Source organism: Ochlerotatus camptorhynchus, unplaced genomic scaffold (genome assembly GCF_037179485.1).
Source record: "Ochlerotatus camptorhynchus isolate MF236.1 unplaced genomic scaffold, CSIRO-AGI_Acam_v1.1 ptg001250l, whole genome shotgun sequence".
NCBI classification, from domain to species: Eukaryota; Metazoa; Arthropoda; class Insecta; order Diptera; family Culicidae; genus Ochlerotatus; species Ochlerotatus camptorhynchus.
The window spans coordinates 406-12,488 of NW_027041590.1; the positions used below are offsets into that span (position 1 = coordinate 406).

A 12,083-nucleotide genomic window follows, 5' to 3' on the forward strand; every position below is an offset into this window, starting at 1 on the left:
TTGTATGGGAGCGAGCTGTCAGTTTGTCAGTTTAGTGTCAAACAGTGAAGTTATTATTTTCCTTTAAATCATGATTTAAAAATTGAGATGAAAGTGCGTGGGGTTGAAAAAAATATCGCTGTGCTCAGAAAACGAAGCTCTTTTAGATGATATATAAAAACCGATATATTTTTCAAAATTAAAGGACCCAATTAGACACTGAAAAAGTCTGCAGGTAGTAAAGAAAATACATACGCATCTGTTTTGTAGATGTTTAAAAGAAATAGTGAAAAGTGAAAGTGATACAAAAGTAGGAAAAACAACGGAAAAAGGGTTTTTAGTGATGTGCATGATCGGTGACTTGTGCAAACATTAATAGTGCAGTTTTTTTTTTTATTTTAAGTCAAAGAAAGAAGTCTTCTTAAATGTTTCACTCAATACAGTTGCTACTTTATGTGAATTTAATTTGAGGCTGTCGAGTATTGAGTATAATGAAATGATTCAAGTAACCTACAAGAACAGTGATAAATCACAAATCCCGTGGCTGATTTTTCTATATATATATGTATTTTTCTATTACCGTATAATGTATTTTTTAAATAGATATGGTTTTTGACTCTACAAGTGTTGTTACGGATTCCATGAGTGACTCTACGTTGTTGAACATTTTGATTAAAATGAATGCCAGGGTGAAGGAGACAAATTGCAGACGGTACACTGACTTGGAAAAGGATATTTGTGCATTTGAATTCCTAATGGCTGGCAATGCTCACTTCCAGTACATTAGCTCAAATGCACAAATAATGTCAAAGAAAACAATCCAAAGGCATGTGCAACTGGTGACATGTCAGATCAATGAAGGAGTTCTTGATGTCGCTGGTTTAAAGAATTACTTGATGCAGAATGGGTATCCGTTAGCTGTCGCGTTATGCGAAGATGGGACGAGAATAACAGCTGCCGCAGAGTACGACTACGGAACAGACGCCATCAGAGGACTGGTGGCACCGTTAGATTCCAAAGGATTTCCAATCAAAGATATGTTTCCAGCAAGTACACCATATCGTATTGCAGAATACGTAAATTCGTATCCTTTAGGTAACTACGCGTATGTTCAACTGGCAGTACCTCTTGCGAGTGACGCTGCACCGTATGTCTTATATCATTCTTGCACGAACAACCAATTTCAATATAAAGATGTATTAAACCGCTGGACACATACTGAACATCTTCTTCAGTGTGAGGGGATAAAAGTAATCTCGCATGCCTCAGATGGCGACTCGAGATTACTTAAGAGTATGAAAAATCGAGCCGGTTTAGAAACACAACCAATTCCTTCCCCATGGGGACAGTGGTTTAGGGTGAACTACGAAGACAGTACTCCAATAAACGTACAGGACATGGTACATACTATAAACAAATTCAGGAATCGATTGCTGAAAAGTAGTATGGAAATAGGTAAGAGCTTCAAATTTAAAACATAAGAGCTTAAATTACGTTGCATTTTTTGTTTGTTTATATTATCGGTACAGTTGAAAGCCTAAATAATAAGAAGCGATAATTGATTTTACTCTATGTACGTTAAACATACACAGAGAAAAAAGTTGTTGAATATTACATCCATACAGCTGCACAGAGGTCATTTCGCTGGTTGTGTAATATGACGTTGTACGATGTACATTGATTTTGCGAACAAAATTGCGTCCATTGATGTAATATTGTATCTGCTTTTTGTTATTGCATCATTATTTCATACATCAGGTTGAATTGCGTTGATCGATATTACATTTTTTTCGCTGTGTACATCAATGGGTTTAGTTTTGTTCGCAAAATCGGTATACATCGTACAACGTCATATTACACAACCAGCGAAATGACCTCTGTGCAGCTGTATGGATGTAATATTCAACAACTTTTTTCTCTGTGTATGTTTAACGTAGGGGAAATGGCTCTAATGTTGGCGTATGGATCTAAGATTGGGCCCATCGCTAAAAATCTGCTATTTATAAATTGTCAAACGCGTCATTGGTACTATTTAATGGATATTTTTGGTTGCTATTGAAAATTTAGTCGATTGCTGAAGTTATGTATGCGCCCAAATTAGGGTATTAGGCCGACATTACATACATTTCCCCTACAAAGAGTAAAATCAATTATCGCTTCTTATTATTTAGGTTTTCAACTGGACTTTTAATATTTGGCACCAAGGCCCTCTTCACATGTACACAGCAAAAAAATAATTTTGATATCACATCAAAGTGGATGTACTACAATCATGTCGAAAATTTCATGTAATTTTTATGACCACATAAATAAACAAATGCAGTAAAAGCAGCGTAATGTCAGTTCATGCATTGTATTAATGATAATTTTGTCCTTTTTAGCAAGTAATATTACACCATATTTTCGACATGATTGTAGTGCATCCACTTTGACGTGATATCAAAATTATTTTTTTGCTGTGTAGTGCAATATTTATGCATGGTCCCTAATTTACTTTTATATGATTAAACTTTCATTTAGGGAACTGTATCATTACTACGGATCATTTATATGACCTGATAAATAATCATAGTAAAGATAAACATGGGCTGTGCACATCGGATGTATCTTTTAAAGATAAAATGAAGTTCCAGCCAACGATTAAGCTGATGAATCTGGTTATGATTAAATTTCTCGAGGAAAAAATACCGAATAGTAAGGGAACAGCCTTCTTTCTTGACTTGATGCGTCGTATGTACAGATCATTCATTGAACCGGATATACCACTTCTCGAACGCGTCCAGGACATATGGTAAGTAAAATGGAGTAAATAATAGTACACAGTTCGAAAAAGTAGTGGAAATTTCTGTTCGAAATTATGCACATAAATGGAGCGTCACACACCATATAAGATTACATTATAAATCATGTTCTGATACATTTCATGAAATGTTGCAAATATTATATGCAAAAGCCCATCTTTGTAAACAACATTGCTTACAAGCTCGTTTGCGTGAAATTCATACAAGTTTACGTGAATGAATGTTTCCATCACAATTAAAGTTCAGAATTTTTTGCTGTATAAGATAAACAACGGCCGGAGGTCCACGGTACAATCACAATTGTTCCTTTCATGTGCTCTCATACTACCGCAATTTTGGAGTCAAGTAGCGTCGTGTCTTTGCAGTGTGTCTACGGATTTATCCGTAGTTCTATAAATTTTAACACTACTACTACTATTACTACTACCAAACTACTCATCTGCAAAAATTGAGTTCGCATTGATGTGAAGCATCATTCTATTTAAAATTATCTTTTCAAAAAAGTTGCTTATTGAAGAAAGCAAACTTAGTGGACGGTAGTTAGAAGCTTCAGCTGGATTTTTATCCGGCTGTAAAATTGGGACAACTTTTGCATTTCTTCCATTTATCAGGAAAGAATGCCAAATAGAAACATCTGTTGAATAATTTTACCAAGAAAGACGAGGTACTCTCTGGGAATTTTTTGATGAAGATATAGAAAATTCCATCATCACCTGGAGCTTCCATGTTATGAAACTTTTTAGTTATAGATCTTACTTCGTCCAATGAATCATAAAAAATACTTTCTCGAGAGAAAATATTCATATAATCCCGAGCAACATGATTCTCAATATGACTAGTTAGACCCAAACTGAAAATATGGGAACTCTCGAATTGCTTAGCAAGTTTCTGATCTTTTTTCGAAATTTTACCACCTTTTTTAAGCGCTGGAATAGGCTTTTGAGGTTTTTTTCAAAAATCTTGTGAGATACCAAAAGGGTTTGGAACTCGCGACTGATTTCGAAACAATATTTTCAAAAGTTTTGTTTCTCAGGGCAGAGAATCGCTTTTTAATTTGTTTTGAAAAATTCCGCCAGATAACTTTCACGGCAGGGTTGCGTGTTGATTGATATTGTCTCCTACGGACATTTTTTAGACGGATCAAGAAGATCGTCGTCTATTATAGTAGAATCCAAGTGAAATTTATTCGTCACTAGTGGCGGGAAATAGTACTAGTAGTAATAGTAATAGGGAAATAGTACTAGTAGTAATAGTAATAGTAAATAGTAAATAGTAAATAGTAAATAATAATAGTAATAGTAATAGTACTAGCTCCACCAACCTCTAGGAGAACCCCTTCTGGGTTCTCCAAAATCTCAACTATGTAATTAGGGAAGCCCTCTTCTGGGGCTCCCGGAGATGAACCAGCCTGCGGCTGAAAATCTCCTAAATAGAGATAATAATAATAATAACAATGAGAATGTTAAGCGGTACAGCTTGTGTTTACGTAGTCTAAAAATTCAACTATTTTCCTGATTGCAAACAATGATATCATTGTAATCATTTGTCACTTTGAAGAAGGACACTTTTCCTACAATTCTACAAGCTTTTTGACCACCAAAAACGTACCAAGACAAGACAAATTTTCAATTTAAAAAGTGAAAATTCTGATTTGAGTCACGTTTGACAGATGTTTACATTTTTATCACCGCTACGAAAACAGCGCCACGGGTGGCCGGTAATTGGTTGGATTTTACTATAATTGAATCAAATTTAACCTCGCATTTTGGTACTGAGGCAGCTCTTGCTTCAACTATAGAAGTAGTCAGAGATTCAAGAGCATAATTAATCTCATCTTTGGTTTGCAAAGGAATGTTTGGATCGAAGCTATATTCCATAAATGTTCGATATTGCTCCCAATCAGCTCTATGGTAATTGGGTTCTTTAATTTTGAAAAATATATCGGTTTTTATATATCATCTGAAAGAGCTTTGTTTTCTGAGCACAGCGGTATTTTTTTCAACCCCAAGCACTTTCATCTCGATTTTTAAATCATGATTTAATGGAAAATAATAACTTCACTGTTTGACACTAAACTGACAAACTGACAGCTCGCTCCCATACAAAGTGACACCGAGGGGCGCTAATTAGGTGATTTTTGCAAATGTAATCGTACTTCTTTAAAATAGTTCCAGTGTGCCAAAATTGATGAAATTTTGGGTTTGGGTTCCATGTTTAATGCAGATTACGAATATGCATTTACCTCAATACCCTTAAAGAACCCAATTGAAAGTAAAGCTGTTGGGATTACAAATTATTTCTTTGGATATTTCAAAAGTTACTGGAAGGTGATCAGAACCGAAGTCAGCATGGGTAACCAATTGGCTACAAAGTCGACATGAATCAGTTAAGACCAAATCAATAGTTGAGGGATTTCATGCAGAAGAAAAGCATGTTGGGTTGTTTAGATATCGAATAGTGTAATAATCTGCATAACAATCATCAAACAGAATATTACCATTGGAATTGCTTTGAGCATTATTCCATGAGCGGTGTTTTGCATTAAAATCACCAATAATGAGAATTTAGACCTATGACGGGTAAGTTTCTGAAGGTCATGTAAACGAATGTAAAATTCGTTCCTTGCTGACCGTTGTTAACAGCAGAGGAATTTGTACCTGGTCGGAAACGTGAAGCGTTTCCTACCTGTCGGTTAGAACGAGATTGTAGGATCGCGTTGCAAGTCTTACATTCCCAAAAATTGAACATTTAAATATCTTAGGGCCTTCCTTCACAGGACAATCGTCCTTTGCGTGAGAGGAATCACCATAATTCATGCATTACCTGATACTTACGGCACTGGGTGAGGTTTTGGAAGCTTCCTCCAGTCTTCCTGAAGTGTTCCCACTTCACTCGGACATGGAGCATAAGGCTAGCTTTTTCCTAAGCCTTAATGTTGTTTAGTTCACTAGACTTGAAGTGAACAAAATAAAAATCATTAGAAATCTCGTTGCGGGAATCGCCAGGACGGGATTTCATTTTCATTTTGATTACTTGGAGTGGCACAACTCCAAGTAATTTTGCCAGTTCATCTTTGATCTGATCCAGGGATTCACCACTGGGCAGTCCTTTCATGACAACCTTGAACACACGTTCAGTTTTGGTGTCGTAAGTAAACAATTTGTGCTTCTTCTCAGTAAGATACTTAAGAAGACATTTAAAGCCGTCCAAGGTTTCAGCCAAAACACGGAATTCGCCCCGACGTCCAATTTGCAGTGAAAACTTAACTTTCACGAAGTTCAAAAGTTCCGTGCGAAGAGCATGGAAATCGGAAGTGGTTATCACAATAGAGGGAATCTTTTCCTTCTTGGCGTTAAGCCGGGAAAGTTTACTAGAATTTTTCTTGGAAGATGGATCATTCTCATCATCCGTGAGCAAATCAAATTAATTTCATCAGAAGTGGGATCAAGAGATTGCCCTTTTCTTTTGCGCTTAGGCGCCATGGCGGCAGTATTTTTTTTTCCAAATCGACTTCCAAGCTGATTACAATAAGAATCTGAAGGATCGAAGAGGAATTTTCCAAATCGATATCCAAGAAGGATTACCGCAGGTCCAAACAAGGATCGAAGAGGAATAAGAGTCAAAAAAGGTAGAAAATTTACAGGTATATTGTGCACTGAAAAGTGCTGTTTAAATTGGTTGTAGCTTTAGGTAGCAGTAACACTTCTTTCAGCAAAAAGCAAATAGATCTGCACGGTAAGAGAGCACGATGTGGACTGATTCATGAAATGGAATTTTTTACGGATGTTCCGGTAGTAGAAAACTATTGGAGATTTGAAATAATTGTAATTAAACCTTTACTATTCTATTCTTCTTTTTTGACTTTTATTACGTCCCTGCTGGGACTTAACAACGGCCCTCAACCAACAATCAATACGAAACTAACGATTTTAAATTGGCTCACTACTTGACTAGCCTATTGGTCCCAAGTAAACGATTAACGTACCCTATTCTAGTCGAATTTCTAGTACTACACAATGTTTGTTTTGATTCGCTATGCTCATTTGACAGATAAAATGAGGGGTTAGTGGATTTTCCTATGTTTCGAGGGGTGAATCGATTAGCTTGGGACCGAAGATAGTACCAGAGCTGAACCAAAAAGTTGAGCACGTTTCTTCGGGACCTACTAGTCTTAGAGTTACCTCTATGCCTCAACTTAGGCTCTGAACCATTCGGCGAATTTTTTAACTTTTGGTTAAAATTTGACAGATGGAAAGTTATCGATTAACCCGGCTATCCGAGCATGGTTATTTCTGACAGACAAGAAGTTAAATTTTGACGACCGTAAGGGGATTTTCGAACATAAGAAATAACTTTCGAAATGTCACTTTTAACCACGAGTTAAATTTAACTCGGCAAATGGTTCACAGCCTTAGTGTTCTAGATGCACTACGACAGTTGCTAGGTGAGAGCATTCTTAGCCTGTACCATTTTTGAATTAGTATTATTGTGTGGCAAGCACAATCATACTGTATGGGGAGGCTCCACGTCTATTGCCCTTATTTGGCCAAATAATGTTCATATTGGTCTAGTTCAACGGTTAACTTTAGTGTACATTTTTTATAGCTATTTCATCTCAGATAAGCCTATTTCCATTCACCTAACTCCGGATTGTATGCGGTTCCGTTCGGCCATGATGACCAAATGGCATCCTTACCCCTGAATTGACCACTTTGTCAAGCAGGTTTGGCGAGACTTTCTACCAGCGATTTCGCAAAACTGGACCAACCAATTTCTATTGTTTTATGAAACGCACAAATGTTGACTACTTGTGTCTAGTGCTGTAAATTTTCATATCGTTAGATTGAAGATGAACCAATGCAACCATTCAATCAATTCTGTGTAAACGAATTGTCACATGACCATAGTTTGAACAGCCCCTTTCTCATTCGAAGCTCATTTTGACTGTCAATTGAGTCACTCACTATCATTTGATATACGACAGTGGAGTATGGAAGAAATCCAGCAAAATGGCCCCGAACGGACAAGCCGATCCCATGTCGGATCAATGTAAGACTAATTTAAGGTCGATGTCGACCCAATGTAGTGCTGTTGTCAGGTCAAATTTGGGTTTATGTCGGGTCAAGGTCGGGTCAACATCGGGTTGAGGTTTGGTAGAAGTCAGGTTGGTGTCGGGTTGGCTTAGCTTTTTCGCCGGAATGTCAACCAGAGCTCCGTTTATGTGTAGGTTACACTCAATTGAATGATATATAGCGTTTCTCAAATGAGAATGATCCATGTCTTTGTCAAATGACTAAGGCTCTGAACCATTTGGTGGATTATTTTAACTTTTGGTTAAAATTTGACAGATGGAAAGTTATCGATTAACCCTGCTATCCGAGCATGGTTATTTCTGACAGACAAGAAGTTAAATTTTGACAACCGTGGCTCGAAAACCGGTCGATCGACAGCACAGGGATTTTCGAACATAAGAAATAACTTTCGAAATGTCACTTTTAACTACGAGTTAAATTTAACTCGGCAAATGGTTCACAGCCTAAGTAACTGATATCACCCATTCAGATAAGGTTCCCTTTGATAGCGAATAGCTACTTTTCTCATTTTCATCAAAAATGTTCAAATGATTTTGAGAATTTATAGCACTGCTTGTGTGTACTTCTCGTGGTTCTAAAAGAAAAAATATGATAATGTTTTATTTCAAAGTTCGAGTGGTAGTAAACGTCATTTTAACTGCTCGAATGAAGTGGTTAATTGGCAAAATGGAGCATTTATCTTTCCATTCGTGCAATTAGATCGAGAATCTGAGTAAAACTGCATGCATTTTATACCAATAACAAACTATGGGTCTAAAAAGAACCAGAGGGCGAAAATTCAGCCTTTTTTTAAATACCGTAATTAGGTTAAGATCACTCAAGGGAATATCTAAAGAAGGGTTATATACAGAGCACTTAGTCTTAAAGTGGAGCAAGTGTGTTGTGCGGATTAAAATTTTATACAAATGCAGAAAACAACTGAAATAATGTATATTTTTAGGACAACAAACTTCATCGTTCGCGCTTGGAGGAACTGGTGTAAGCGGAACCACACAAATTTGACAAAATCAATTACTACAAATGCGTACATATGCTTAGAGCTCAATGCTCATGCAATTATTTTACTCGTGAAAGAATGTCGTGACAACGAAGTTCCAGAACAGTTTGTATTATCAGCTTTTTCGAGTCAACCATGTGAGCAACTGTTTAGAGAACTTAGATCTATGGCGACATCAAATCAAACTGTAGTAAATTTCTCAATTAAAGAGCTAACCGAGAAATTAAAGCGGATTTTTATGAAAAGGCACATTATGTACAAACACCGAGATATCATAAAGTTCCCATTCATGGAAAAACTACAACGGCGTTGTAATGGATTAACTACACTGCCATCGGATATAGAGATGATAGAAGCAGTGGAAAAAGCACAAACTGTAGCTTATGAAATTCTTGTAAGCTTGGGATTAAGCAGATCAACTATTGAAATCCAAGATTCAATTGGTCTTGGGATCAACGTACCTGATATCGAATTTATTGATGTAGGTTTGACGGAAGACAGCACTGACTCTGATGAACACTCGATAGATAGTTCTAGTCTGCCTAAGTTCGATTTACACTGTGAAGAATTATCAGATTCGGAGAATGTTGAATATCATGATAATATGTCGAACCAAGCACAATCGCACGAACTCGTATACGACGCCGCAAAGATATTCAAAAATTTCAACGACGATCTTCAATTGAAAAGTAGCCGGACTGGCAATAAACATACTTTCAAAATTAAATATGCAAAAGGTGACATCAAAAACGTTAAAAAATCGACGCTTCTGTGGATGTTGACCGCCGGGCGTCATAAATTATCAACGGATCGGTTGAGACGTTTCCAGCAAACAGAATGCAGATCTCGATGCTGATAAACTCAAACCATCAGAGCAACTTATATTTGGTAAGAGTTAATTAGTTAAGTTACGGTAGGATTGGAATGTCTATTTTGAATGCAATAGTGTTGAACCCACCAATAAATTAAACACAGCACTATTTGTCTACTTAGTGTCGTTTTTTTCACCTTCGATGAACCTGGTTTCAACCAGGTTTAACAATATGGGTAAACCTGGGTTAAGATTTAAGCTAAGGTGAAAAAATCGGCTCTTAATACATCTCTGTACATCATCATCTTCCTAATAAATTAATAATTACAGAATCCCCTCGCATCTCGGACGCTCGGATAGGCCACCTCCCCTCTTTGTCACTAGACGACCAAGGCCCCATCGCACAGTAGGGAGGAAGGCGGACATTAATTAAAAATAAACATTCTCCAATTTAAAATATTTGTATCTATACCATACCAAAGCTAAAATAACCTCAAAATATTTCTGCTCAATTTGATGATCAGCAGTTAGGTTGATTAAGAACAAAGTTAGGTTTATTAAGAACAAAATTAAGCTTTGATGACTTAAATAGGTTGATACATCAACAATAGACATCGAAAAAGAAGGTGACTTTTTCACCTCGAAATATCATAACCTATCATATCTATGCTTGTTTATGAAAATAAAATAAAATAAAAATTATTCATGTCAAATACGACCAGCAAGCGCATTTTTCAAAAAAGAAATGTAATTTTCTGCAAAAATCCATCAATTCTAGTATTAAACAATTTACTTTTTTTATGTTTTTTTAGGTGTCTTGAGCAGTCAATCCAGCCAATCTTTCTAAAATTATACATCTGCATCTACATCCACAAAAACATCAGCGATTCGTTACGCAGCCGTACGTACTACGATTTTGATTGGCGAATAAATAAATAAATAAATGTCAAAGGCGAAAACGGAGGGAAGGAACCGATGTACACAGGCGGGGTTCAGCGCTGACCTCCATCCACCTAGTAAGCACCCCCACGTCCGATAAAATCCACGTGCTAGCAAAATTACTCGACTGCATGGAACTCCATTCCAAAGCCTGTGTTATGAACCTGTCAGAATCTTCATCAAAACCAGTTCTCTGGTAGTTCGTTCATCGGAAACTGACCTTTCTGAACCGCTTGGAAGGCGGAATGCAAAACTACTGGACCGCATGCAACTCCATTCAAATTCCTTCGTTCTGAACATGTCAGAAACATTGAAGCTGTCCCAGCTGACCGTACGGTTCTTCTAATTGGAATATACTTGCAGCGGACGGAATTCCGAGGTCGACACAAACTGCCCAGGCACTATGAAAGTGGCTGTGGGATATTCTGCATTTGTTTCACATACATAATCGAAACTGCAGCATTAGATGTATTCATCGACTGTGGGAGTCAAGGTAAGTCTCGTTTGGGCTTTGGTTTTCTGCTTTGCTTTATAAAATTTTCATTTCAGAACGAAAAAAAAAGTCAAACGAAGATGGATGTAGACAGGCGAAGGGTTCAGCGCTGACATTCATCTGCTGAACTCCATGCGCTGAGCGATATGCTGGAAGGTGTTCTCTATCTGCATGGGCATTTGTTTGGGTCACATATAGTACATAATCTGAATTGCAGCATTAAATGTATTCATCGACTGTGGGAGTCAAGCCCGAAAAATAATTATAATAAAACTAAAATTACAATGATTTTAACTGTTGAATTTCGAGTACATTAAAGTTGAATGTTCACATTTCTGCTGTTTACATAGCCAAAACCCAAAAGTTTCGTGTAATTCTGTACAATTCTGTAAAATACCGCATGCTGTTTCTGACTTTATCATCATCCTCTTCGTTGTCTGTGTCTTAAAAATCGCCTCAAAATCTGGGATTTTTCTTCGTTGCTGAGTTCGTCTACGCCTACGTTTTTGAACCTACAAAAAACCAATTTAAAAAATAGCTTGTAAACTGACTGTAAACGTTGCAATAATATGGTAAGGTCGATGCTGGTCAGATGAAGAACGTCACATGAAACCGGTGGAGGGTTACAGAACTTCTTTAATGTCGATCCAGCCCCCACTTATTCCTTTTTAACCTTTCTAGTGCAGCTGAAACTTTGTAACCTTAAATTTCCTCCCTTTTCCTAACTTTCGGAAACGATCATTTTGCTGCCAAAGGAAGCTTCCAGCGACCTCTAGGAGTGGGTCTACAAAAAAGTAAAAAATAAAACTAGAATGCAACTCGCTCCCCAAAATTCATTTTTGAACTAATTTTTTCAATTTGGCCATTTAGGATACCTGGCACCGGTACCGATAGGGCACAAATGGAACACTTCCAAAACCTCATGTACTGGTATCGTCCGATGGCTCAAAATTTATGATGTTTCAACCGA

The 12,083-nt window shown here is 37.0% G+C and overlaps 1 protein-coding gene across 1 annotated transcript; it reads left to right on the top strand.

The window, feature by feature from the left end:
• Window positions 1–690: 690 nt before the first annotated feature.
• On the top strand, window positions 691–9,578 carry LOC135716442 (uncharacterized). Its single transcript, XM_065238973.1, has 4 exons — window positions 691–1,434; window positions 2,500–2,770; window positions 8,814–9,504; window positions 9,564–9,578. Exons 1-4 carry the CDS (start codon window positions 735–737, stop codon window positions 9,576–9,578), a joined length of 1,677 nt encoding a protein of 558 aa, XP_065095045.1. The 5' UTR covers window positions 691–734.
• The last annotated feature ends 2,505 nt before the right edge of the window (window positions 9,579–12,083 follow it).

Bases quoted from the DNA above. Each gene is read 5' to 3' on its own strand.
- LOC135716442 (XM_065238973.1), top strand. From the start codon at position 735: ATGGCTGGCAATGCTCACTTCCAGTACATTAGCTCAAATGCACAAATA. The intron at 1,435-2,499 runs GTAAGAGCTTCA...ACTTTCATTTAG, and splicing joins GAAAAGTAGTATGGAAATAG to GGAACTGTATCATTACTACG. The intron at 2,771-8,813 runs GTAAGTAAAATG...GTATATTTTTAG, and splicing joins GAACGCGTCCAGGACATATG to GACAACAAACTTCATCGTTC.